At 56.1% G+C, this 22,408-nt stretch overlaps 2 protein-coding genes across 2 annotated transcripts in view; both read left to right on the plus strand.

Annotated features, from left to right (window-relative positions):
* Lrp1 (LDL receptor related protein 1) overlaps nucleotides 1-8,655 on the plus strand; it is an 80,311-nt gene extending 71,656 nt beyond the window's left edge. Inside the window, exons 71-89 of the mRNA XM_076854739.1 lie at nucleotides 454-573; nucleotides 714-836; nucleotides 1,100-1,240; nucleotides 1,321-1,455; nucleotides 1,532-1,651; nucleotides 2,516-2,784; nucleotides 3,393-3,571; nucleotides 3,794-3,900; nucleotides 4,151-4,267; nucleotides 4,898-5,074; nucleotides 5,229-5,369; nucleotides 5,507-5,680; nucleotides 5,930-6,091; nucleotides 6,466-6,640; nucleotides 6,800-6,901; nucleotides 7,038-7,102; nucleotides 7,191-7,281; nucleotides 7,393-7,537; nucleotides 7,712-8,655. Of these exons, the coding sequence (XP_076710854.1) occupies nucleotides 454-573; nucleotides 714-836; nucleotides 1,100-1,240; nucleotides 1,321-1,455; nucleotides 1,532-1,651; nucleotides 2,516-2,784; nucleotides 3,393-3,571; nucleotides 3,794-3,900; nucleotides 4,151-4,267; nucleotides 4,898-5,074; nucleotides 5,229-5,369; nucleotides 5,507-5,680; nucleotides 5,930-6,091; nucleotides 6,466-6,640; nucleotides 6,800-6,901; nucleotides 7,038-7,102; nucleotides 7,191-7,281; nucleotides 7,393-7,537; nucleotides 7,712-7,852 (2,684 nt within the window). The 3' untranslated portion in view covers nucleotides 7,853-8,655. The remainder of the gene's footprint in view (nucleotides 1-453; nucleotides 574-713; nucleotides 837-1,099; nucleotides 1,241-1,320; nucleotides 1,456-1,531; nucleotides 1,652-2,515; nucleotides 2,785-3,392; nucleotides 3,572-3,793; nucleotides 3,901-4,150; nucleotides 4,268-4,897; nucleotides 5,075-5,228; nucleotides 5,370-5,506; nucleotides 5,681-5,929; nucleotides 6,092-6,465; nucleotides 6,641-6,799; nucleotides 6,902-7,037; nucleotides 7,103-7,190; nucleotides 7,282-7,392; nucleotides 7,538-7,711) is intronic.
* A 6,445-nt stretch (nucleotides 8,656-15,100) lies between these two features.
* Nucleotides 15,101-21,429, plus strand: Nxph4 (neurexophilin 4). Its single transcript, XM_076855401.1, has 2 exons — nucleotides 15,101-15,145; nucleotides 19,878-21,429. Exons 1-2 carry the CDS (start codon nucleotides 15,101-15,103, stop codon nucleotides 20,742-20,744), a joined length of 912 nt encoding a protein of 303 aa, XP_076711516.1. The 3' UTR covers nucleotides 20,745-21,429.
* Nucleotides 21,430-22,408: the final 979 nt, after the last annotated feature.

A 22,408-nucleotide genomic window follows, 5' to 3' on the forward strand; every position in this document is an offset into this window, starting at 1 on the left:
TGGGCTCTGCAGAAGAAGGGAACAGTGTAAAATCTGCCAGGAGAGAAAGTTGGGGGTCAGGGACCTCATCTTTGAGGGCAGACATCCTGGCTCTGCCCTGGTAGGCTGAAGACAGGGACTTGAACTTTAGTCTTCTACCCGCTGTTGTGCCTCTGTGCCTGTCACAGAAAAACACTAGGCTTGCCTGCCCTGCCACATCCACCAAAAAGAGTGCCCTCCAGCCCCTCTGGACACTTCTTCAAAATGGCCTCTTCTCCCCTATATATCATAGGAGGCACCTCTGCCCCTCTGCCCATCAGGTAGAAAATTAGGAGATATGGGTCTAGTCCAGTTGTGCCACTGCTTTTCGGTGACCCCTCTGGGCCTAGCCCCACGAGGGATCTGGGCAAGATCCTGCCTGGGCAGCCTGCAGCCCTGGCTCATTCCTCCCTTTTTGCTCCCTCTGGCTCCCAGTGCGGACTTGCCCTCTGGACGAGTTCCAGTGTAACAACACCTTGTGCAAGCCGCTGGCCTGGAAGTGCGATGGCGAGGATGACTGCGGGGACAACTCAGATGAGAACCCTGAGGAGTGTGGTGAGATTTGGGGCAAGGCAGGGCAGGGATTGGCCTCAGGGGGAGGGTGGGATTCCCAGGCTCCCTGGTTCTCTGGTGGCCTGTGGTGGCCTCTACCCCTGACCGCAAGACTGATTCTGGCTGTCTCCTGGCTGCTGCAGCCCGGTTCGTGTGCCCTCCCAACCGGCCCTTCCGCTGCAAGAATGACCGTGTCTGCCTATGGATCGGGCGCCAGTGTGATGGCACTGACAACTGTGGGGATGGGACTGATGAGGAGGACTGTGGTGAGCAGGGGGCCAGTGAGGGGGTCCTGGGGGAGCTGCAGCAGGGGAGGATCACTGCTGGGAGTCTGAGAGAAGCTCCTGGGGAGAAGAGGCTTCTGATGCCCTACATCTGCAGGAGGAGGCTGGGAATCTAATGATTAACCGGTTCCCCCTGCAAGTTTAACAGACAGCTGGGCTTGGACCCTCTGGTATCTGCGGGGTCCCTGTGGGAGGAGGGGACAGTATGGAAAATACCCAGGGCCTGAAGCCCCTGTCCTCCCCAGAGCCTCCCACGGCACAGATCCCCCACTGCAAAGACAAGAAGGAGTTTTTGTGCCGGAACCAGCGCTGCCTCTCCTCCTCACTGCGCTGCAATATGTTCGATGACTGTGGAGATGGCTCTGACGAGGAGGACTGCAGCATCGGTAAGACCTGACCATGGGATGGTGGGGCTGGGCTTGGGAGGAGGGGCTCTGGGAAGGAATCCACTCTCCATCTCCCACAGACCCCAAGCTGACCAGCTGCGCCACCAATGCCAGCATCTGTGGGGATGAGGCACGCTGCGTGCGTACTGAGAAAGCCGCCTACTGTGCCTGCCGCTCAGGCTTCCACACTGTGCCAGGCCAGCCCGGATGCCAGGGTAGGAAATCAGGGTTGTGGGAGAGAAGCCCCAACTGTTGGACTCTCCATGACCCTTCTGTGTATGTAACCCTCAGACATCAATGAGTGCCTGCGCTTTGGCACCTGCTCGCAACTCTGCAACAATACCAAGGGCGGCCACCTCTGCAGCTGTGCCCGAAACTTCATGAAGACACACAACACTTGCAAAGCAGAAGGTACAGAGCCAGGAGAGGACAGGAAGGGTGGATGGGGCCAGGTGCCACCATGATACAAAATAGTGCTAGTCTGGAATGGAACATTTCCCTCCACACACCTTTGCCCAGGCATGGACCCCAGATCCAAGATGCAGTATGCTGGGCACAGTGTGGCACAAGCAGACAGCATAGCCTCTGACTCTAAAGTTCAATGGGGAGAGCACTCCCATAGAGCACACATGAAAGCTTCCTCTCTCACCACTCTCAGGATGAGAGCACACTCTGGCACACTTACACTGTCACATGTGCCCCCCCTACATACTTCCCATATGCTTTGATGCACACCTGCACTTCCATGTGCTTATATGCAAACACCTACACACATTCCTATGCATACACATACCCTACATGGGCATGAGCTTGTAGATACACAAAACCATGCACTCTTACACCTGTATATACCCATACCCTTCTATGCCATGCACATAAACTCTCACATGCATGAGCACCCACAAGCCCTTGTCAGACAGCATGAGTCAGAGTGCTGTGATGCCATCTAGAGGCCATGAGGGTGCAGAAGTCCTTGAGGCTGGAGGGGCAGGGACAGACTTCTGGAAGAGCAGTCACAATAGATCATCTCAGAGAAGAGGGGATGTTCACAGGTTAGGCTGAAGCCCTAGGTCCCAGCACTGGGAGGATGAGCATCCTCTTCTGGCTGGAGCAGATGGTCGATTAGGAGTGAGGATATTGCTGGGGTGATAGGGGATGAACTGGGGACCCCCTTCTCCTAGCACCAGACCCAGCACCCCACAGCCCAACCCCAAGCCCTGGCCTCCTTCTGCAGCATTTTACCCCCACCTGACATCCAACCTGTTGCCCTTCCAGGCTCTGAGTACCAGGTCCTGTACATTGCTGATGACAATGAGATCCGCAGCCTATTCCCTGGGCACCCCCATTCCGCTTACGAGCAGGCCTTCCAAGGTGACGAGAGTGTCCGCATCGATGCCATGGATGTCCATGTTAAGGCCGGCCGTGTCTATTGGACTAACTGGCACACAGGCACCATCTCCTATCGAAGCCTGCCACCTGCTGCACCTCCTACCACTTCCAACCGACACCGAAGACAGATTGACCGGGGTGTCACCCACCTCAATGTGAGTGCCCAGCTTGATACAGATTGGGTGGAAGAGTTTAGTAGATCAGACAGTTCAGAGAAGAATTTGAAAAGGACAGAAGGGGGCAAAGAGTGAGATTAGAAGGCATGGCTGGTGAGGATTACATTCTAAGGCATGGACAGAGCAGTCAGAATTATCAGGGGTTGTCTGTGTCACCCGCAGCCCACGGCAGCAAGGCAGACTGACCTTCAGCATCAGAGCCCACGCTAATTCCTGATCATTACTGCCACCTGTGTCAGTCTTGGCCCATTTACTCTCTGACCTCACTATTTTCATCAATAAAATGAGCTAATGATCCCTATCTGGGGCGGGGCGGGGCTCAGTGGTAGAGTGTTGAGCAGACAAGAGACCCTGGATTTGATCCCCAGCACCAGTGATAATAATAACAATACCTATCTTGTAGTCTTTTTTTAGTGAGGATTAACTGGCAAAACATGTGAAAGCTCCAAGCCTAGCATCTCCTTAAAGTCTAGGACTGACTGATGTGGGGCAATGTTTCACAGGGGCAGGATGGCAGACCCAGAGGTGGGGATCATGGGAAGGAAAAAAAAAAAGTGGTGGCCCCTGAGCCCGAGACCCCTATTCAGATTTCAGGGCTGAAGATGCCAAGGGGCATTGCCATCGACTGGGTGGCCGGGAATGTGTACTGGACCGACTCTGGCCGAGACGTGATTGAGGTGGCACAAATGAAGGGCGAGAACCGCAAGACACTCATCTCGGGCATGATTGACGAGCCCCACGCCATTGTGGTGGACCCACTAAGGGGGTGGGCAAGGGTCCTAGGGGGGAGGCATATGGGCTGGTGGTAGGAAGCCCCTGGGCAGGGGGCATGGGCCCAGCATCCACAAGCACACCCTTCCAGGGTCCTCCTCAGGTACTCCAGTCTTCCAAGATACCCCAGGCGCTGGCCCTACCCAGTGCTGCCTTTGCTAGGGACCCTCCCCTGACTCTCAGGTCAGATCCATTCTCACCCCTTCTCCCTCCCCAGCACCATGTACTGGTCAGACTGGGGGAACCACCCCAAGATTGAGACGGCAGCGATGGATGGGACCCTTCGGGAGACACTGGTGCAGGACAACATTCAGTGGCCCACAGGTCCATTGGGCAGGGGTGGGGCTGTGGGAAAGGCAGGCTCTCCAAGGCTAGTGCTGCAGTCACAAAAAAGCTAGTGAGGGGCAGGGCTGGGGCTGGATCCAGGCATAGGGCTTGTGGACGCTTTTCCTTGATAAGTGGTTGAGAGTGGTCATGTGAGAAAGGTGCACTGTCCTGGACACTGAGTCAAGTCTGTCTTCACCTCTGATGTGGAAGAGGCTGAGCCCTCACAGCACTCCCTGCCCTCCCCTAGGCCTGGCTGTAGATTATCACAATGAACGACTATACTGGGCAGATGCCAAGCTTTCAGTCATCGGCAGCATCCGGCTCAATGGCACAGACCCCATCGTGGCCGCTGACAGCAAGCGAGGTCAGAGCCCAGCAGCAGCCTTGGTCCCCAACCCTACCCTCAGGCCCCCAGCCTCCCAACTGAACTCAAAAACCTCACTCCAGTGCTACCATCCTTCATCAGCCTGGCCCCCAGCAATCCTGTAGGCTGTGCCCACCTGACTCTGGCCCACCTGTCAATTCATTTACTCTACCACTAAATATCAATTTGTATAGAGGCAGTAGAAGTGGCAGTGGGAACTTAAAATGTGGGGAGAAGTAGTAGAAGTCAACCATGACCACAAAAGCCTTCTATCAGTAGTGGCCACAGAGGGGACACGTGGGAAATGCTGGGCACAGTGGCACACCCCTGTAATCCTAGCAGCTTGGGAGGCTGAGGCAGGAGGATCAGGAATTCAAAGCCAGCCTCAGCATTTTAGTGAGGCACTAAGCAACTCAGTGAGACCCATCTCTAAATAAAATACAAAAAATGGCTGGGGATGTGGCTCAGTGATTGAATGCTGCCCTGCCAAAAGAAGAAGGGACAGGTGGGGGGAATGTTGATATTTTGGTCTGGATGTTTGGAATTTGAGGTGCCTGGGAGCCATGAGGACTGGTATCCTGAAGGATGTGACTGTAACCCAAGATTTCTCTGATTTCAACTCCTCCCCAGGCCTAAGTCACCCCTTCAGTATTGATGTCTTTGAGGATTACATCTATGGCGTCACCTACATCAATAATCGTGTCTTCAAGATCCATAAGTTTGGACACAGCCCGTTGATCAACCTGACAGGTGGCCTGAGCCATGCCTCTGATGTGGTCCTGTACCATCAGCACAAGCAGCCTGAAGGTAAGGGAGAGGGAGAGCCTGGGGTCCGGAAGGGAAGGTCCAGGAGCACCAGGTCTCCAAGCCATGGACTCAGGTCTGAGTGAAGAAGGGAGCATTCTGGGTCCACAGGGCTTGGGAAAGGGTCCTGCTCAGCATCTGCCTCCCACACCTATAGTGACCAACCCCTGTGACCGCAAGAAATGTGAGTGGCTCTGCCTACTGAGTCCCAGTGGGCCTGTCTGCACCTGTCCCAATGGGAAGCGGCTGGATAACGGCACCTGTGTGCCTGTACCCTCTCCAACACCCCCTCCAGATGGTACGTTCACACTTCTCCCCAGTGCCCCACCTGCGCCTCAGGACCCTCCTCCCTTAGGCCCTTGACCTCCCCTCACCTTTGTTGCCCACTCCTCTCCCCTTGCCCTGGCTTCTCCCGCTGATGAGTCCCTCCTGCAGCTCCCCGACCTGGAACCTGCAACCTACAGTGCTTCAATGGGGGTAGCTGTTTCCTCAATGCACGGAGGCAGCCCAAGTGCCGCTGCCAGCCCCGCTACACAGGTGACAAGTGTGAGCTGGACCAATGCTGGGAGCACTGTCGCAACGGGGGCACCTGTGCTGCCTCCCCATCTGGTATGCCCACCCCCAGATCTGCTCCTTGTTTATCCCTGGCTCCCACCCCTCTGGTTCCACCTCAGGCAAATGCCCAGCCCCTGCCTACCTTGCCTGGCCTCAGCCTCACCTCCTGCCTCCTCTCTACAGCTCTGGCATCCAGTCCCTCTGGTCTCTGCCTCCCACCCAGGTCCTCCAAGCCCTATACCTCTGTTATAGGACCAGTGGTTCCTAAAGCCATAATTCCACTCATACATCCTCTCCCACCAGGCATGCCCACGTGCCGGTGCCCCACGGGCTTCACAGGCCCCAAATGCACCCAGCAGGTGTGCGCGGGCTACTGTGCCAACAACAGCACCTGCACTGTCAACCAGGGCAACCAGCCCCAGTGCCGATGCCTACCTGGCTTCCTGGGTGACCGCTGCCAGTACCGTGAGTGAGCCATCTCTGGGCCCCAGGGGAGGAAGGGGAGAGCCAGGACCCATGGAGGCAAGTTCGGGGGAGGGAGGCCATATATAGCTGAGCCAGGCCCAGGCTGCTTGTGCTACTCACAAAAGTGTTGGCACACCTCCCTGAGGCAGAAAGCCCCCTGGACATCAGGACTATGCAAGCAAGAGCAGAGCCCCTCTAGCACACTCAGGGATACCTCTGTGCCCTGGAGCTTGTGATACGGGAATAGTAGGAGACCCAGGAGGAGGTTGGAGTCATCCATGGGACCAGGGAGTCTTTTCAGGTGCCTAACCACCCCTTTGGAGGGCCCCATGAGGGTAGGGCATAAGGCACTTCCTCTCCACTCCCAACTATAGGGGAGTGCTCTGGCTACTGCGAGAACTTTGGTACATGTCAGATGGCTGTGGATGGCTCCCGGCAATGTCGCTGCACTGTCTACTTTGAGGGCCCAAGGTGTGAGGTGAACAAGTGCAGCCGCTGTCTCCAAGGAGCCTGTGTGGTCAACAAGCAGACTGGGGATGTCACCTGCAAGTAAGTGGGCTCCTGCCTCCACAGTTCTGCCCTGTTCCAGCCATATGCCCTCCATCCTACTGTTGCCACGTTCCTCCACCCCCAAACCTATCCTGGTGCTTCCTTAGCATCACACACTCCTTGACCAGCCCCAGCCCTAGCTCTGACTCCTTCCCACAGCTGCACCGATGGCCGGGTGGCCCCCAGCTGTCTGACCTGCGTTGGCCACTGCAGCAATGGCGGTTCCTGTACCATGAATAGAAAGATGATGCCTGAGTGCCAGTGAGTTGAGCTTGAGTCTTACCCAGACATACATTATCCCTCCGTTCCTCAAGTCTGAGCGGGAGGACCATGCAATTTCCCTGGCGACAGCAGCTGTGGAGGTCTTGCCTGTTCAGCTCTGCCCTCCTACCTGCAGGTGCCCGCCCCACATGACAGGACCCCGGTGTGAGGAGCAGGTCGTCAGCCAACAGCAGCCTGGACGTAAGTGGCAGGGGTTGTGACAGGCAGGGCTGTTGGGACCTGCAGCAGCCTGGGCCTCCTGACTCATTCTCTCATGACCTCCCTCCAGATATGGCCTCTATCCTGATCCCTCTGCTGTTGCTGCTACTGCTGCTTCTGGTGGCTGGAGTGGTATTCTGGTATAAGCGACGAGTCCGAGGGTGAGCCACCAGGAGTCTAGAAAGTTCTGGACATTATTTTGATACCCAGTCTGACCCCCCATACACCCCCCCCCAGAATCTCTGCCTCCTTAGACTCATGCCTCTCCCCAGGGCTAAGGGCTTCCAGCACCAGCGGATGACGAATGGAGCCATGAACGTGGAGATTGGGAACCCTACATACAAGATGTACGAAGGAGGAGAACCTGATGATGTCGGTGGCCTGCTGGATGCTGACTTTGCCCTGGACCCTGACAAGGTGGGCTGGAGGAGAGATTGGGAGGGCTTCCAGGGTAGGGCTAAGAGGCTATGGGTAAGAGGCTATGGGTAGGGTGATTTAGGGTGTCAGGTTGATGATGGGTCAGAAGTGGGGTGTGGGGTACCTGGGCCACAGAGCCCCTGAGCCCCACCTGAACCCTCTGTTGCTTTACAGCCCACCAACTTCACCAACCCCGTGTATGCTACACTCTACATGGGGGGCCACGGCAGCCGTCACTCCCTGGCCAGCACGGACGAGAAGCGAGAACTCCTGGGCCGTGGCCCTGAGGACGAGATAGGGGACCCCTTGGCATAGAACCCTGCTCCATTGGACTTCCCCCAGAGAGCCCCTGCCAGAGAAGTCCTTCATTGAGCCCCCTCCCCAGCTAGCCCTTCCCCGGCCCTGCCGGATGTATAAATGTAAAAATGAAGGAATTACTTTTTATATGTGAGTGAGCAAGCGAGCACAGTATTATCTCTTTCCATTCTCCTCCTACCTGCCTGCTCCTCAGTACCCCCCATGCTACCTTGTGGGGGCAGGGAGGGCTCTGGGGGCTCCTGCAAGTATGAGGGAGCCCACCTCCTACTTTCCCACCAAAATGTACCCCCCTGGGAGAGCTTATGGTGCAGCCCCCCACAAGACACTTTGTCAAGGTCCTACTCTTTCCCCCTCCAGTTCCCCCTTTCCCAAGTCCCTGGGGGCTAATTCTGGGGAGGTAGAGTTCTCTGCTGCCCCTGTCTGGAAGATCTGTCTCTGGCTGAGGTAGGAAGGGAAGAATGGAGTTCTTCCAGTAGACCTGGCCCCTACTCTTACAGGCACCTCAGAGATGACCATGCTCAGTAACCTCCCAGACAGGCCCCCACTCTAGTGCCCTCACAATGGCTCCCAGGGCTGGAAACCTTCATTGGTAACAGACTCCCAACCTCCCTTCCCCTGGGGATGAGGAAAGGGGCACACCAAGGAAGGGCAAGTGGGCAGCCCCGTTTTGGGGACATGAACGTTTTAATAATTTTTGCTGAATTCCTTTACAACTAAATAACACAGATATTGTTATAAATAAAATTGTAAAAAAAAAAAAAAAGAAAAGAAAAGAAAAAAAGAGAGAGAGAGAAAGAGAAGCTGCTTGTGTCTGCCTGCGAATGTGATTATGGGCTGGGCTGCGCTTTGGGGCTTCAGCCACCAGAGGGAGCCGAGATATTACTGAAGGCAGGCTTGAGTGTCCTGCTCTCAGTTCCCTTCTCCTGGAGCCCCTTCCTTCTCCATCTTGCTATAGCAGGGAAAGGGGGTGGTACTGGACTTGGCAGGAAGGACCTTTTTCTCCTGGATATGTGACTTTGAGCCAGTGACTTCACTGCTCTGAATCTTGTGTGCCCTCTGGCTCTAGGACACTAACTCTGCATTACCACTTCCTTTGGATACCACCACCCCTCCTGCCCCATATTATCAACCACAGTAAAAAATCCCACTGGAAGGAATGAATACATTGGGTTGTGAAGGCTTTCTAGGCCTTCAAGATGGTCCCCTGTGGTGTTCTCTGCCCACATTTGCTCTCGAAGTATTGACATCTGACTTCATAGAGACTGATCAGATGCCAAGAGTAGAACCCTGGATTTAAGTGGGAAGGACTGAAGGAGAGCTGGACACACCAGTTTGCCAGGCCCATCATCCTTCAACAGATCCAGCTCACCAACCATTTCAGACATTCTAGAAATTGACAGGGACAATTTTAGTTGTCCTTGCTCAAAGAGGGGAGCCTCTTGGAGAAGGTCACACAGCTTCACACCCCCCAGGACTGAGAGAAGATTAGAGCCCCACTCCCCCACAACAACAAGTATGAGCTCAGAAGAGTGGCTGCAAATGCCTGATGATCTCTTATCCAGCTTCCAAAGGGAGAATATTGCCTTTCATTCCCTTACTGGTTCAACTTCTCCAGGATATGCCTCCCTGGCTTTCTCATTCCTTGGAAAAGCTTCTGGGTTTAAGCACCTTCAGAAACAAGAACCCATCCCTTCCTTCTCAGTCCTGAAATTCCCATTTCCAATTTCATCCTCCAAGCCAACTCTGAGATCCACTTCCCCACCCCCACCTTCCTGGACACCTAGGACCTGGAGGGAGCAAACCTCCTGGGAAAAAGAGGTGTCCTTGTTAATTACTGAGAGACTTGTGTCCCTATATGGCCACCAGGTGGCATTAGAACTCCCGCGGCGCTGTTTATCCTGGAACCTAGCACAGCCCTCTCTTCAACACACTTAATTATGCACCTGTGGGGAACCCAGGCCAGCCTGTCACTTCCCCGCCCCGGGCTATTTTGCCATACACCCCTCCATCCTCTGTCAGCCAGCTCCCCTCTCTCTCCCAGCGCCTGCCGGCTCACCAGCCCCACCCGCTCACCCCTCCCTCTGCCAGTCGTGCATCTGGCGCCCCCGCGGGAGCCACTGATTCTCTGCTTGTCGCCTAAAAATCCTGGGCATAGGGAGAAGGGCTCCCAGCTGCAGCTTAGAAAGCACACCCCTCTGGTAATCATCCTCCCTTTGCTGGCCAGGACTGGCTAAGAGAAGATCCATCAAGAGTGAACCTCCCAAACTCCCCATCCAGCAAGGTGGGAGGAGCCTACAAAGACAGAACAGAGACGCGCAGAGCCAGGGACAGAGGCTAATACAGACTGATATAGATTCAGAGATGGGAAGATATAGGGACACAGGCAAAGACCCAGAGACAAGGAGTAGTGAGTGTGTGTGTGTGTGTGTGTGTGTGTGTGCGCGCGCGCGCGCACACGCGCGGGGGGGCGGGGTGCAAGGCCAGTCATGTACCTGTATGCATATACATATGTGTGTAACCACAGAGAAATCAGGTGACTTGAGGCTAGCAAAAGGAGGATAATGGGATGGATTGTGCCTCCCAAAGTTCAGGACCTTGGTGATGGGCTTCTGTCATAAGCACCCTAGGCCTGGGTGTGCCCACTGCTGAAGCAGCCCCAGAACTTGGCACTGGGACCCAAAATTCTGGTTGGGGCCATCTGACCTTATGCCTCTCAACACCTCTGTCCCTTCCTTCCTCTCTGCTCTGTCTGTACCCAAGTCCCTGCTTCCTGGCTTCTGTTTCCCTGTGTGTTACTACTTCTGCTTCATCCTCTTGCCATCCTTGTCTTTTCCCTCTTTTTTTTTTTTTTATGTCTGTCACATCCCATATCTGTCTGTCTGTTTCTTTGCATATGCCTGGGCTTGTCCTTTGGACTGCCAGTGCCAGTGTACACCTGTGTGTACGTCCATCTTTGTGGATATTTGCCTCTCTGCCAAGCAAGGTGGAGAAGTGCTGAGGACCTGGTTGGGTGTGCTCATCTCTTGGCCCAAGCTTGCATTTGTCTGTCTCTGTTACTGTGAGCTCCTGTGTGTGTGTGTGAATCAAATGTATCCACTGTGTGTTGGTGTGCATCTCTCTCTGAGTGCTAGTTTCTGTGTGAATATATTTTGCTCCACATGTCTGTGTTTCCTCTACCTTGTGGTAGGCCATACCAATGCATCTGCGGCTGCCTGGAGGTTGTGTGCGCTCAGGTCTCAGGGCATGGACCTGTCTCTCTATTTCTTTGCTTGTCCCCATCTCTCACTGTCTAGGGTTGGTCATACCACAACCTCAGCCTCAGTGCATAGCAACAGCTGACAGCTGAAGATTCCCTGGGCAGGGAAGACAGAGACTAGAGGGAGGAGGGCACTGATGAAGAAACAGCCGAGAGAATGAGAACAGAGACAGATGCTGGGGACAGAGACAAGGACAGAAACAGAGAGGGAAGGGGACAAGGATCAAGAAGAGGTGGTGGTGGAAGATGGGACAGTGGAAGGGAAGGGACAGGCTCTGGGCAGGCGGCATTGAGCTGGTCTTCCCATGCAGCGCCTATGCAGTGGGGCGCTGTAAGGTGCAGAGGTCAGAGTGGGTGAGGGTCTAGGGACAAAGGTGAATGGGCCAGTAGAGCCTAGGGGTCCTGAGACTGCAGAGGTGCCGTAGGGCGGAGGTGGGGGACGGCGGGCGCCGTTTGTCAGCCCTATTGACAGACGTGATGGGGTTTCCGTCCGTGATCAATGATTCTCATCTCCGGGCCGAATGAGCCGCGGGGCGCCCATCCATCCCCGTCAGCGCAGAGCCACGGCAGCCGCCTGAGGCCCCACCCGCCCTCACCCTGGCCCCTGCCCGGCTCCTGCCCTGGGACCCACCTTGGCCCAGGGCATAGAAGGGCCCCGGGACATCAAGGGGCCCTGGTCCTGCAGCATCGCTGAACCTCTCCAGATTCCTGCTCCGCGATGTCCCCTTTACACGAACAGTCCCAAAGCCTCGAACCCCACGCCCTTTCCTATTCCTCGTCGGTGCACAGACCCGGCATCTCGAGGGCGCGGCCCCTGAGCCCCTCAACCCTCTCCGCTTCGCACCTGGACCAGGGGCGTGTCTGGGGCGTGTCGGGGTGAAAGTCACCTTCGGTGCCCCCAGCTGGGCGGGAGGGGGCGCGCGGGGCGCGGCCGGGATTGGAGCGCCGCGGAGCCCCGCCCCCCCGCCCGCCCGAGTCAGACCCAACTTTCTCCCCCGCCCGCGCCCCGCCCCCAGCGCCGCGCTCCGCTCCTCTCGTTCAGTCCGCGGGCCGCGCCGCCCGCTCCCGCCGCTTCGGCAGCCACCCCGCCGCCCAGCAGCCCGGAGCCCCGCGCCCTGTCCGGCTCTCCCCGGGACCCGCCCTGACCGCCCAGCTCGGCCGCCCGGGAAGATGCGACTGCTCGCGGAATGGCTCCTCTTGCTCTTTGGCCCTTGGCTTCTTAGGAAGGTAAGGGCTGCAGGGCTGAGGCGCGAGCGCTGGGGGTCCTCGACGCGAAGGTCCCAGAGTACTAGAGGATCTGTGCGCCCGCCCCGCCCCCAGCTCCGAGCGTCCCAACTTTGCGCGGCGTGGGCGAAGCGGACAGACAGACTGCTCGCTTCAGGACTGGCACTCTCCCAGCGCAAGTTGGGTGAGGGTTGGGGCGGGGGATACGGGTGGAGGCCCTACCCGGATCCGGCTTCAGGCGCGGCGGGGGAGGGGACGAAGCGCGACCCGCGAGTGCGCCAGACAGAGCGGGAGTGCGAGACAGACAGACAAGCCAGCCGGGTGTCAGCCTTGCCGTCTTTCCGCGCCAACCTCGCTCGCCTTTCTCACTGTCTGTAGGTCCTTCCACCCCTCCACCCCCGCCTTCCCATTTCTCTTCTCTGCACTTGTCACAATGCCAGGTAGGCGCTGTGTTGGGAGCATACACTGCCCGGGCACACGCTCATACACGGACCCACACGGACACGGCTGAACTTGGCTGCAATCTCCCATAGCATTTCCCGCGGAGACACCATCTCCCCTGTATAGCCTCACAGACACACCCCCCTCTCTCGACCCGCGATGGGGGCTGCTGTCTCAGGGACTCTCTCCTCCCTGCCCCCACGCCTCGCTGCTGCCTCTTTCCCCAAGGTTCCCGGAAAAGGACCCAGAAGCCAAGGGGACCCAGAATCCTGCCTCCCTCTCTACTTTGAAGCTTCAGCTCATGTACACAGTGTGCATGTGTGGGTCAACGTGTGGGCTGTATGCCTGCATGTGTCCAGGGAAGCCAGGCTTGGGTGTTTAACCCTGAGGCCCAGGGTGTATGTGTATGCTGAAGTGTCAGGGTAGTGATGTTGGCGTTGCATGGATGAGTGCAAGTGCCTGCTTCACAGTGCAGCCATCTGTTTGTGCCCAGGTGTGTGTCCCACAAAGGTGGCCTAGGCCCTTGCCCTCTCCTTCATTAGCCTCCCTAGTCATGGCTTCCCTGTTTCCTGCACCTCAACGGGTGACCTACCTGGTTTAGGGGCAAGCAGGTTGCTCTCTAAACCCCCACTCCCTAAGCCCCAACTCCCAGTCCATATGGAGTCTGGAAAGGATTCTCCCCCAACACTTGGACCCCCAACTGCCCAGCCCAGTTGCCCTCAGCAACTCCAGCAAGATAGGGGCTACTCCAGTGAAGCTACCAATAGAGCTCTCTAATTCTCCCAGACCCACCTGGTGACCTTGAGGAACCCCCTCCATGAAAACCGCTTCCACTGGTGGAAGACTCTTTTGGATTTGCTGCCCAACACTAAATTAGAGGTCTACAGAAGGGTGTCTGGCCCACCACCACTCTTGTGTGAAGGCACAGGGTCAAGAGGTGGTAGGGATGACACTGCCCTGCCTCTCATTTCTACTTCCTCCCCTCTCCTCTTCATTCTCCCCATCAAATAAACTCCCCAGTGGACAGATCTGGTTTAATTTTCTTCGCCCCCTGAAGGGGAATGAAACATCTGGTAGAGACTTGAGGGAGAGTGAGAGTGAGGATATGAGCGATGGGATCTATCTGAGCGTATGTGAGAGCTGCAGCTGTGGGGCCTCTGTGTTGAAGTCAGAGGGAGAGAGATATTTGCCATTTAGTCCAGTTTGTGTGCATGTGAGGATCTGTTTTATGCATGGTGTGTGTGTGTGTGTGTGTGTGTACACACTGTGTGTGAATATGTATAATTGTGATGGGCAAATGTGTGCAGAGAAGTGTCTAGTGTCTAAATACCTGCCTATGTGCTTATGTGTATTGGTGAATAGAGTGTGTGCACATGTGTAGGCCCCAGGGACTTTGGTGCATTTCATGCTGGGGCACATATGTCATCTGTATATGAATCTGGGGTTTTTGAGTGCATCTGTGTGTTTGTTTTGAGTGTAGTTGAATATAGGTATGGGGTTGTAAGCTACAGATGTGTTCATATATGTGAATGTGATTTATGTGTGGGTATGCCTTCAGGGATGTCTCAGTGTCAGCACTGGGAGTGGGGAAAGGTGAGGCTGACACTGGATGGGAGGCTCCTGGGGACAGTTTTCACAGTAGCTCTTTGGAAACCCCTAACCATCAAGCACTACCAGCCCTCTTCTTCACTAGTCCTTTCTTCAGGAGTTCTCTGTCTCTTTCCTTCCTGCTCTAGGATCCTGGTCTCTCAGGGTCTGGGACTTCTGGCTTCTACTGCTCTGGCTTCCATTGCCTTACTGCCAGGGCTGCTTCAGGATCTTTCTAATATAGTGTCCGACTCCTTTCCCTCTCTATCTCTGATTCCCCCACTTTTGCCAAAGCAGCTGCCTACTGGGAGAAGCAGCAGGCGATCAATAGTCACTAATCACTAATCACTAATTACTAATTAGCTGGGGGAGGGCAAGGGAGGGGCCCTGTGGGACCTTTCAGCTCTATCCTGCCTCAGGGAAGGATTAGGCCCCAAAGCCAGTCTTTCAGAGCTGGCTGGCCACAGCCCCTGGTCCAGCCACCACCTCCCATCTCCTTACCCTCCTCTAGCCCCCCCAGCTAATCTCTGGCTGGGCCACTTAGGCACGCACAGCCTGGGCTTGGACCCAGAGCTGCCGGCAGGGATTTGGGGGTAATCAGGGGTGGCAGCTGTGCTAGGGACACAGGGAAGGGGGCTGCTGTGACAGTTCCCTGGGGCAGAACCTCCTGTGGAAGCCCCACATCCTGAATGGGAGGGGTGCGGCTGGAAGGAGAATTTAGAGGATCATGGGTTGGGATGAGTGAGGAACCAGAGATCCAGGAAGAGATGACTGACAAAGAGGTAAGGTAAGAAGGACAGAAACAAGGCAAAGAGGGGCCACTGGGGTCAAAAATTGTGGAAGGGTAAAATAATTCCTGAAAGCCAACAGCAGGTGGGGGGGTCACTCACAGGGGTTAGAGATGGAGTAATTGGCCAGGAGATGGGGAACTTCACACAGAGCCCCTGTAACTCAAGGCAGGCATGCGGGAGGGGAACAAGATAACAGAGAGGGGTCCTGACATGGGGGGAGGGATCCTCCCTTGGGTGCAGGGAAGTCGGAGGGCTTCCTTGAGGAGCGAGCTATGGAGCAGGGATGGGGAGCAGGGAGTGCGGCCTTGAGCGTAGGAAATTGGCAAGTCTCCCCCTCTCCCCCGCCTGCCCCTCCTCCACCTCCACCCCGCCCACTCCCCCTCCGGCTCCGGCTTCGGGAAATTACATCCCGGCTCCGCGGCTCCCCCCCCACCCCCACCGCGCCCCCGAGCCGGCGCCTTTATAGGCACATTTATTGCAATAATAAAGTGAGGCGCGGGGCGGGGGGTGGGGGGCGGCCGTTCCCGGGGGGACCGCGCCGGCTCTAGGAAGCAGGGAAATAAAATAAAATAAAATAAAATCAAAATTCAGATAACGGTGAGCCTTGCGCGGCAGGCCGCGAGCAGGCGGGCAGGCGGGGCTGAGGGGGAAGGGGCGCCCGGCCCAAGGGCAGAGCCCGCCCCACCCGCAGTCCCCCGCCCCAGCTAGCTGTAGTAGGGTCTGGAATAAGGTATCTTTGCCTCCACCCCATCACCCCCGCCACCCCTGGCCTCTCCCAAAGCCTGATCCTGCCTGGCCTTCCGCCTCTTCTTTTGGCTTCTCTCATACCTGTCCTCAGCTTCTATCTCTGTTCATGTCTCCAGTCACTTTCCTTGCCCTCTATTTCCCATTCCAGTCCTCACTGGCTTCCTCCATCCCCATCTTAGGTCTCTGTATCTACCCTTATCCCTGTTTCTGCTCAATAACCATCCTTCTGCATTTCTGTTCTACCCCTACTCTGTCCCCATTACCATCTCCCCATTCCCAGTCCCATCTCATTCCTGTCTGTCCCCAATGCCCATTCCTCATCTATCATCCCTACCCCGTTTTGGCTACCATCCTTTTCTGTACCCTTTCTCCATTCCTCTGATCCACACCCCATCTGCATCCACATCCGATGTGTCTCTGTCCAGTGCCTGTCCACTATTTCTGTTCTCCTCCGCATCCCTATCCCCATGTCTATCCTTGTTGCATCCTTGTCTCTGAATTCTGTTGCTGTGCCTTTCTAGTCCCCAATGTCATTCCTGTTCCATCTCTGTCTCGGTGCTCACCCCATCCTGTCATGTCTACCCACCTCTTGTCCTAACTCCCTTCTGTATCTGTGATTCCCAGCCAGACTTCACCCCATCCTGATTGTGATGCCCTTGCCTCTTTCTAGGAGCAGGGGCTTAGTATGCTCTTTCTCCCTCCCCACTTCAGGCCTGGATCATTCTTTTCTCATCCACAGGGCACTGTTCCCTCCCCAGCCAAATCCTGAAAACCCTGACCCATGCAGAGAAACGACTGGCCCAGGGGAGGTGCACCCTGCAATGCGGCTGGGGGCTGACAGACTGATCCCCCGCTCCAGCAATCTCATCCCAAAAGAGCCCTCTCCCCCAATGGAGCTTGTTCAGTAGCCAGAGATGCCTTTAACTCCCCTCAGGTGCATGGGCTCACTGCCTTGGGGGCAATGTGCCTCTGGCTTGGCTCCTACCCTCTGGGGCCTGGAGAAGCCTCCTGAAGCACACCCCCCCCCAAGCTACCACACACCTCCCCCCCATCATGTGCTGGCAGTGGTGCTAGCCTCTCCCCTCTGCAAATGTCACCGCGCCCAATTAGCTTAATTAAACCAGCTCTGCAGCAAGGGGACCCCACCTCAGACAACACCCTGCTTCTGCCCCTAGTCGAGGAAGGGGAGAAGGGGTCTAAGCAAAGAGGAGCTCCTTTACCACCTAGTTACACACACACACACACACACACACACACACACACACCACTGCTACAGCCTGAAGGATAGAAGACTGCCTCAGTTAAAGACAGAAACGGGGGAGGGGGAACAGAATCCTGGAAGATAGAAATTAGAGGCAGAGACAAAGTGGAGGAAGAAACAGAAAGAGTGAGAGAAGGGTGGGGAGAGAGAGAGATGAAAAAAATAGTGGAAAAGGGAGAGCAAGAGAGGGAGAGAGTGCTGGCGATCAAAGAAGCCAGAGGGAGGATTTTATTTTATTTTATTCCATGTTCCCATTTCTCGGCTCGTTTCCTCACAGACTCTCCAGCGCTCCCTGTCTAACCCCCACCCAAGGTCGCTTTGGCTGCCTCCCCTCAACTCTTCCCTTGTATCTGGGCTGTCCCCAGCCCCTGATGTGTGTGGGGGGTGTAAGTGTCCAAAACCCAGGGATTTGCCAGGATCACAGAAGCAAAGACAGCAATTTGTCTGGTATCAGAGGTGGGGGTACCTCTTGGCACCTTTCCCTATCCTGTCCAACCCCATTTCCTCCCCTAGTCCCTGTCTCTGAGGCGTCATTGGACTGAACCACTCCGGGCCAGGTCTTGCTGCAGGACATAAAGCCTGCTGGGGTGTACTGGGGTGCATTTGGAGTCACAGCATGGGGGGTTGGGGAGGGGACTTGGATGTCTAGACTTTCCTGGAAAGAGCAGCAGTTGGGTTCAGAGGGTTAAGATTAGGGGTCAGAGTTCAATAATGCACATCTTGACTTTCTCCTTAGAAGCTTGCCCACTCCCTCCTCCAATGCCCTTTCCAGGGCTCAAGCCCACCTCTTGGATTTTGGTCCTTTTCCCCTGGGAAGTCTCTTCTCTCTGCCCCTGTATGCTAAGACTTCTTCCCCCAGCCCTTCTCAACCCCACCCTCCCAGTGTTAGATGCCAGCTCAAGCTTGTCTGTCTGAGTCAATCATTCTTGCTGCCTCCACCCCCCTCACCTGGGCTGGGAGGAGGGTTGCATGGGAGGAAGGAGGAGGGGGGCGATAAATATGTATGACGATCGGGTGGCGGCAGCATTAATAACCTGGGATCGCAGTGCTGCAGGGAAGGGGACCAGGCGGTAGAGATTCTAGCCCAGTAGCTTGGCTCTGCATTCCTGTCCCCTGCGGACACGTATTGTGTACACATGGGTGTGTGCAAACAGAGGGGGCACCTACACTGTCCAGGCCTCCTTATGTACCCAAAACTCTCAGCCTGCAGGCCAGTATGTCTCCCTCATATACAATTCACATACACACACACACACACACACACAAGAACGCAGACCATACTTGTACTGTCACTATGGGTACACCCCCTCTAGAAAGAGCTTTAGACATGGACAGAGGATGATAGGAATTCACACAGGAAAAGTGACAACCTCCATACCACCAAAGGTAGGCATATAACAAACCCAGACACACAACACAACCACCACAGAGACTACTACTACAAATTGACACACATAGCCTCACTGGTATCAACACACAGACACACAGCCAATCCAAGCACATATACACAAATCACCACAACTGATGTACATCCACTATAAGCAGCCATAGACACACACAACCTCCTCAGACTGATATACATAGACATACAGACACACAGAATCACCACAGCCACACCAACCACCACAGACTGATACATATAGGGTCTGTATGTTTGACACACCAGAGCAACTCTGGATAGAAAGACACACACCATTTCAGGCTAACAGGAACACAGCCACCCCAGACCGACACAGACAGTACTGTTCCCCCACCCCCAGGACCTGAACGAAGTCAGGGCCACACCAAACAGCACAGTGGTGGCTAGCACAGGCTGACTGACACACTCTGACACGCTCTCGGTTCCTTCCCTCCCGCTCTCCCTGCTGGAGCGGCATCTCCATATTTCTTCCTCTCGCTCTCTCCCCTTCTCCTTCACTCTCGGCCACCCCCTCACCACCACCACCCAGATAATTGATGGCCCGGGCCTGGCCCGGACGCTCCCGCCTCTCGATCCATCTTGTACTCGCGCCCGCGCTGTCTCCCAGATCGGCCGCCACCTGAGACACTGAGACGGTGAGCGGGCGGGGGCAGTTCCTCCAGTCCTCTCCCAGCCCAGGGAAGGGCGGCCAGGCGGCCTCCACCACAGCAGGAGCGCTGCGGATTGAGAGGGGAGCCCCGAATTGAGAGGGGAGCCCATTTATGCCCCAAGCCTCAACCCACCGCACGGGGACTCTTCTCCATAACTCAACCGGTTCTTAGAGGCCTTTCCCCGCTGAGCAGTCAGGGCTGAGGCCAGGAAGCGAGCTCTAGTCTCCGCAGAAGCTGGGAGGTCTTCCCACCTCTTTCTTGATGCTGTATGTTGAGGTGGTCACGGCCTCACATGCTCCACTCCAACTCTTCCCTGGCCCATTACTTGGAACCATCCATGGGCCAGGTGAGGAAAGAAGGAGCCCTCCTGGACCCATTCCCTACTCACACCAATGCCCACACTGGATTTGGCATTTGGGTTCATTTTGGAGCTCAGTGGAGAAACACAGGGATTCTCAGGTCATCTCACAGATACTGGAAACTGAGGGCTGCAGATCTATTCCAACATCCACTCCTGAACTACCCGCGGAGGACTGCATGTGGTCTCCTTGCGCTGCAGAAAAGGGCTGCCAGGGTAGGGCTCAGGCAGGGTGGCCAGGGCCCACTCTAGCATCTCTCTCTTCCCTCCTCTTTGTTCCTACACAGGTCGTCAGTGCCCAGATACCAGAGTCGGGAAGGCCGCAGTACCTGGAGCTGCGCCCAGCTACTCCAGGAGGGGGTGCCCCTGGCCAACAGCTCCCCACGTCCAGGTCTTCTGATGGCCTGGGGCTGGCCGGTGCCTGGAGCTGGGCCTGGCCGGCTAACCACACGGGGGCGCTGACCCAAGCGAGGGTGGCCGGGGCGCTGCCGGCTCAGCGCACTAAGAGGAAGCCATCCATCAAAGCCGCACGAGCCAAAAAGATCTTCGGCTGGGGGGACTTCTACTTTAGAGTGCATACCCTCAAGTTCTCGCTGCTGGTGACCGGCAAGATCGTGGACCATGTGAATGGTACCTTCAGTGTGTATTTCCGCCACAACTCCTCCAGTCTGGGCAACCTCAGTGTCAGTATTGTGCCACCTTCTAAGCGTGTGGAGTTCGGGAGCGTCTGGCTGCCTGGGCCTGCCCCCCACCCACTACAGTCTACGCTGGCCCTGGAGGGGGTGCTTCCTGGGCTGGGGCCCCCTTTAGGGATGGCGGCAGCTGCGGGTCCGGGGCTTGGGGGCACCCTTGGGGGCGCACTGGCAGGTTCACTAGGCAGCGCTCTGGGAGTGCCCGGGGCCAAAGAATCCCGCGCTTTCAATTGCCACGTGGAGTATGAGAAGACAAACCGCGCTCGTAAGCACCGCCCGTGCCTGTACGACCCGTCGCAGGTGTGCTTCACTGAGCACACGCAGAGCCAGGCCGCCTGGCTCTGTGCCAAGCCCTTCAAAGTCATCTGTATCTTCGTCTCCTTCCTCAGTTTTGACTACAAACTGGTGCAGAAGGTATGCCCAGACTATAACTTCCAAAGCGAACACCCTTACTTTGGATAGCGCCCCTGGCCCGGCCCTGAGCACCCCGCCAAATCCCAGCCTCTGTAAGTGGGACTCCTCCCGATATCGATATCCCTCTGCTCCTGTGGTCTCCTCCACTCCTGCTGCAGAGTGGGGCGGAAGGGGACAGCCCTCATTAGCCAGTGTTTCCTTTGTCCTTGTGGGGAGTGCCCATGAGGCTGTAACCCCCTCAGATACACCCTAAGGTGGAGAGATAAGGGCGCAGCCCTAGAATGGGCGCGGTTTGGAGGTGGTACCAGGGTCCTCTTAGTCCACACTGGATCCCCTTTTTGCTTCTGGCGCTGGGCTGGGCACTCCCCTTGCCAGTAGCTTTAATAACAGCTTTAATAACACCTGGCCTGGCACCCCTATCCCACCCAGACATTCTGGCCCCCAAGCGCTTGTTCTCCTGTGCCCCTGGTAAAGACTAAAGGTCTATTAAACCCCTGGCCTATCCTTATCCCTCTCTGCCTGCCGTTTGCCTGTCCCTTTTTCCTCCCAACCTCGCAGAAGCAGAACTCCTAAGCAGGGGCGCTCAGCCCGGCCCCTGCCCTCTGCTTGCTTCCCTCTTGTCGGTGCAGTCCAGTTCCACCTGCCCTCTCTGGCTGCTTCCTCTCGGTGATATTTTTTTTCTACGCCAAAACAGACGGGAAAGGGAACAAAATAAAGTGAAATCCAATACGTGTCTGTGTGAGACCTTTGTAGGGAAGAGGGAGACAGATGTGAATTTATGTCTGATAGAGACCTGGCCAGGGCCTCCTCCATCGTGGCTGACGGGGAAACTGAGGCAAAGGTGACAAAGCTAGCATTTTAGAGGTCATCCAAGACTGGATCACAGAGAAATGTATCAGACCCTTGGAGTAAGAACTCTACCTGGGGTGGGGATTCCCTTCTCTGCAGAGGGCAAAGTGAAGCTGTTGCAGATAGAATGAGTGGGAACTACCAACGCACTATTTGGGATGACTTGAAAAAGAGGGAGATTCAGGGACAGAATAGGCAGAGCGCTGACAACCTGCTAAGCTCCGCGGGGCTTGGAGGAGGAGGTAGGTTGGGAGGGAGGGGGAACAGTGTTTGCGGCATCTGGAGTCATCGATCTTCCTTTTCCTTCCTAATTTCGTGGGCGCTGAGTTTGCAGACGGACGAAGAAGGGAGGGAGCGTTGGGATGACGAGATGGGGGAAGGGATGAGCGCGGGTTTGGAGGGCGGGGCCTCGTCGCTGCTGCTAGCCGCCAGCAAATACAGCCCCTTTCAGCCAGCTGCCCACCCTCTCCACCCGCGCCTTCAGCTCCCTCCTGCAGCCTCTGCTGCTAATTTTATCCGCCCCCAACCCTGGCCCGGGCGCTAATTGGCTGCGGCTTCATTAGCAGTTCTCAGCTCAGCAGCCCCCCTCCCCTTGGGACCCCCGTGACTGGGGTAAGAAGGGGTGCAGACAAGCTGAGGCACAGAGGAACAACTCCTCTTCATCCTGCTTTCTTTCTGAGAAGTCCGGGGTCAAGATGCCCACAGGCAGAGATCAGTGCTCACCAAGGGATTGCCCACTGGCTCTGGCCTGACAATCACTCCCCAACATGCCTGAGAGTGAAAAGTTGGTGAACAGAAAGTATATATCAGGTGGATGAATGGATAAATAATGGATCAAGTGAAAGAAGGAAGATGGAGAGAGG

Source organism: Callospermophilus lateralis, chromosome 4, assembly GCF_048772815.1.
Source record: "Callospermophilus lateralis isolate mCalLat2 chromosome 4, mCalLat2.hap1, whole genome shotgun sequence".
Classification (NCBI taxonomy): domain Eukaryota; kingdom Metazoa; phylum Chordata; class Mammalia; order Rodentia; family Sciuridae; genus Callospermophilus; species Callospermophilus lateralis.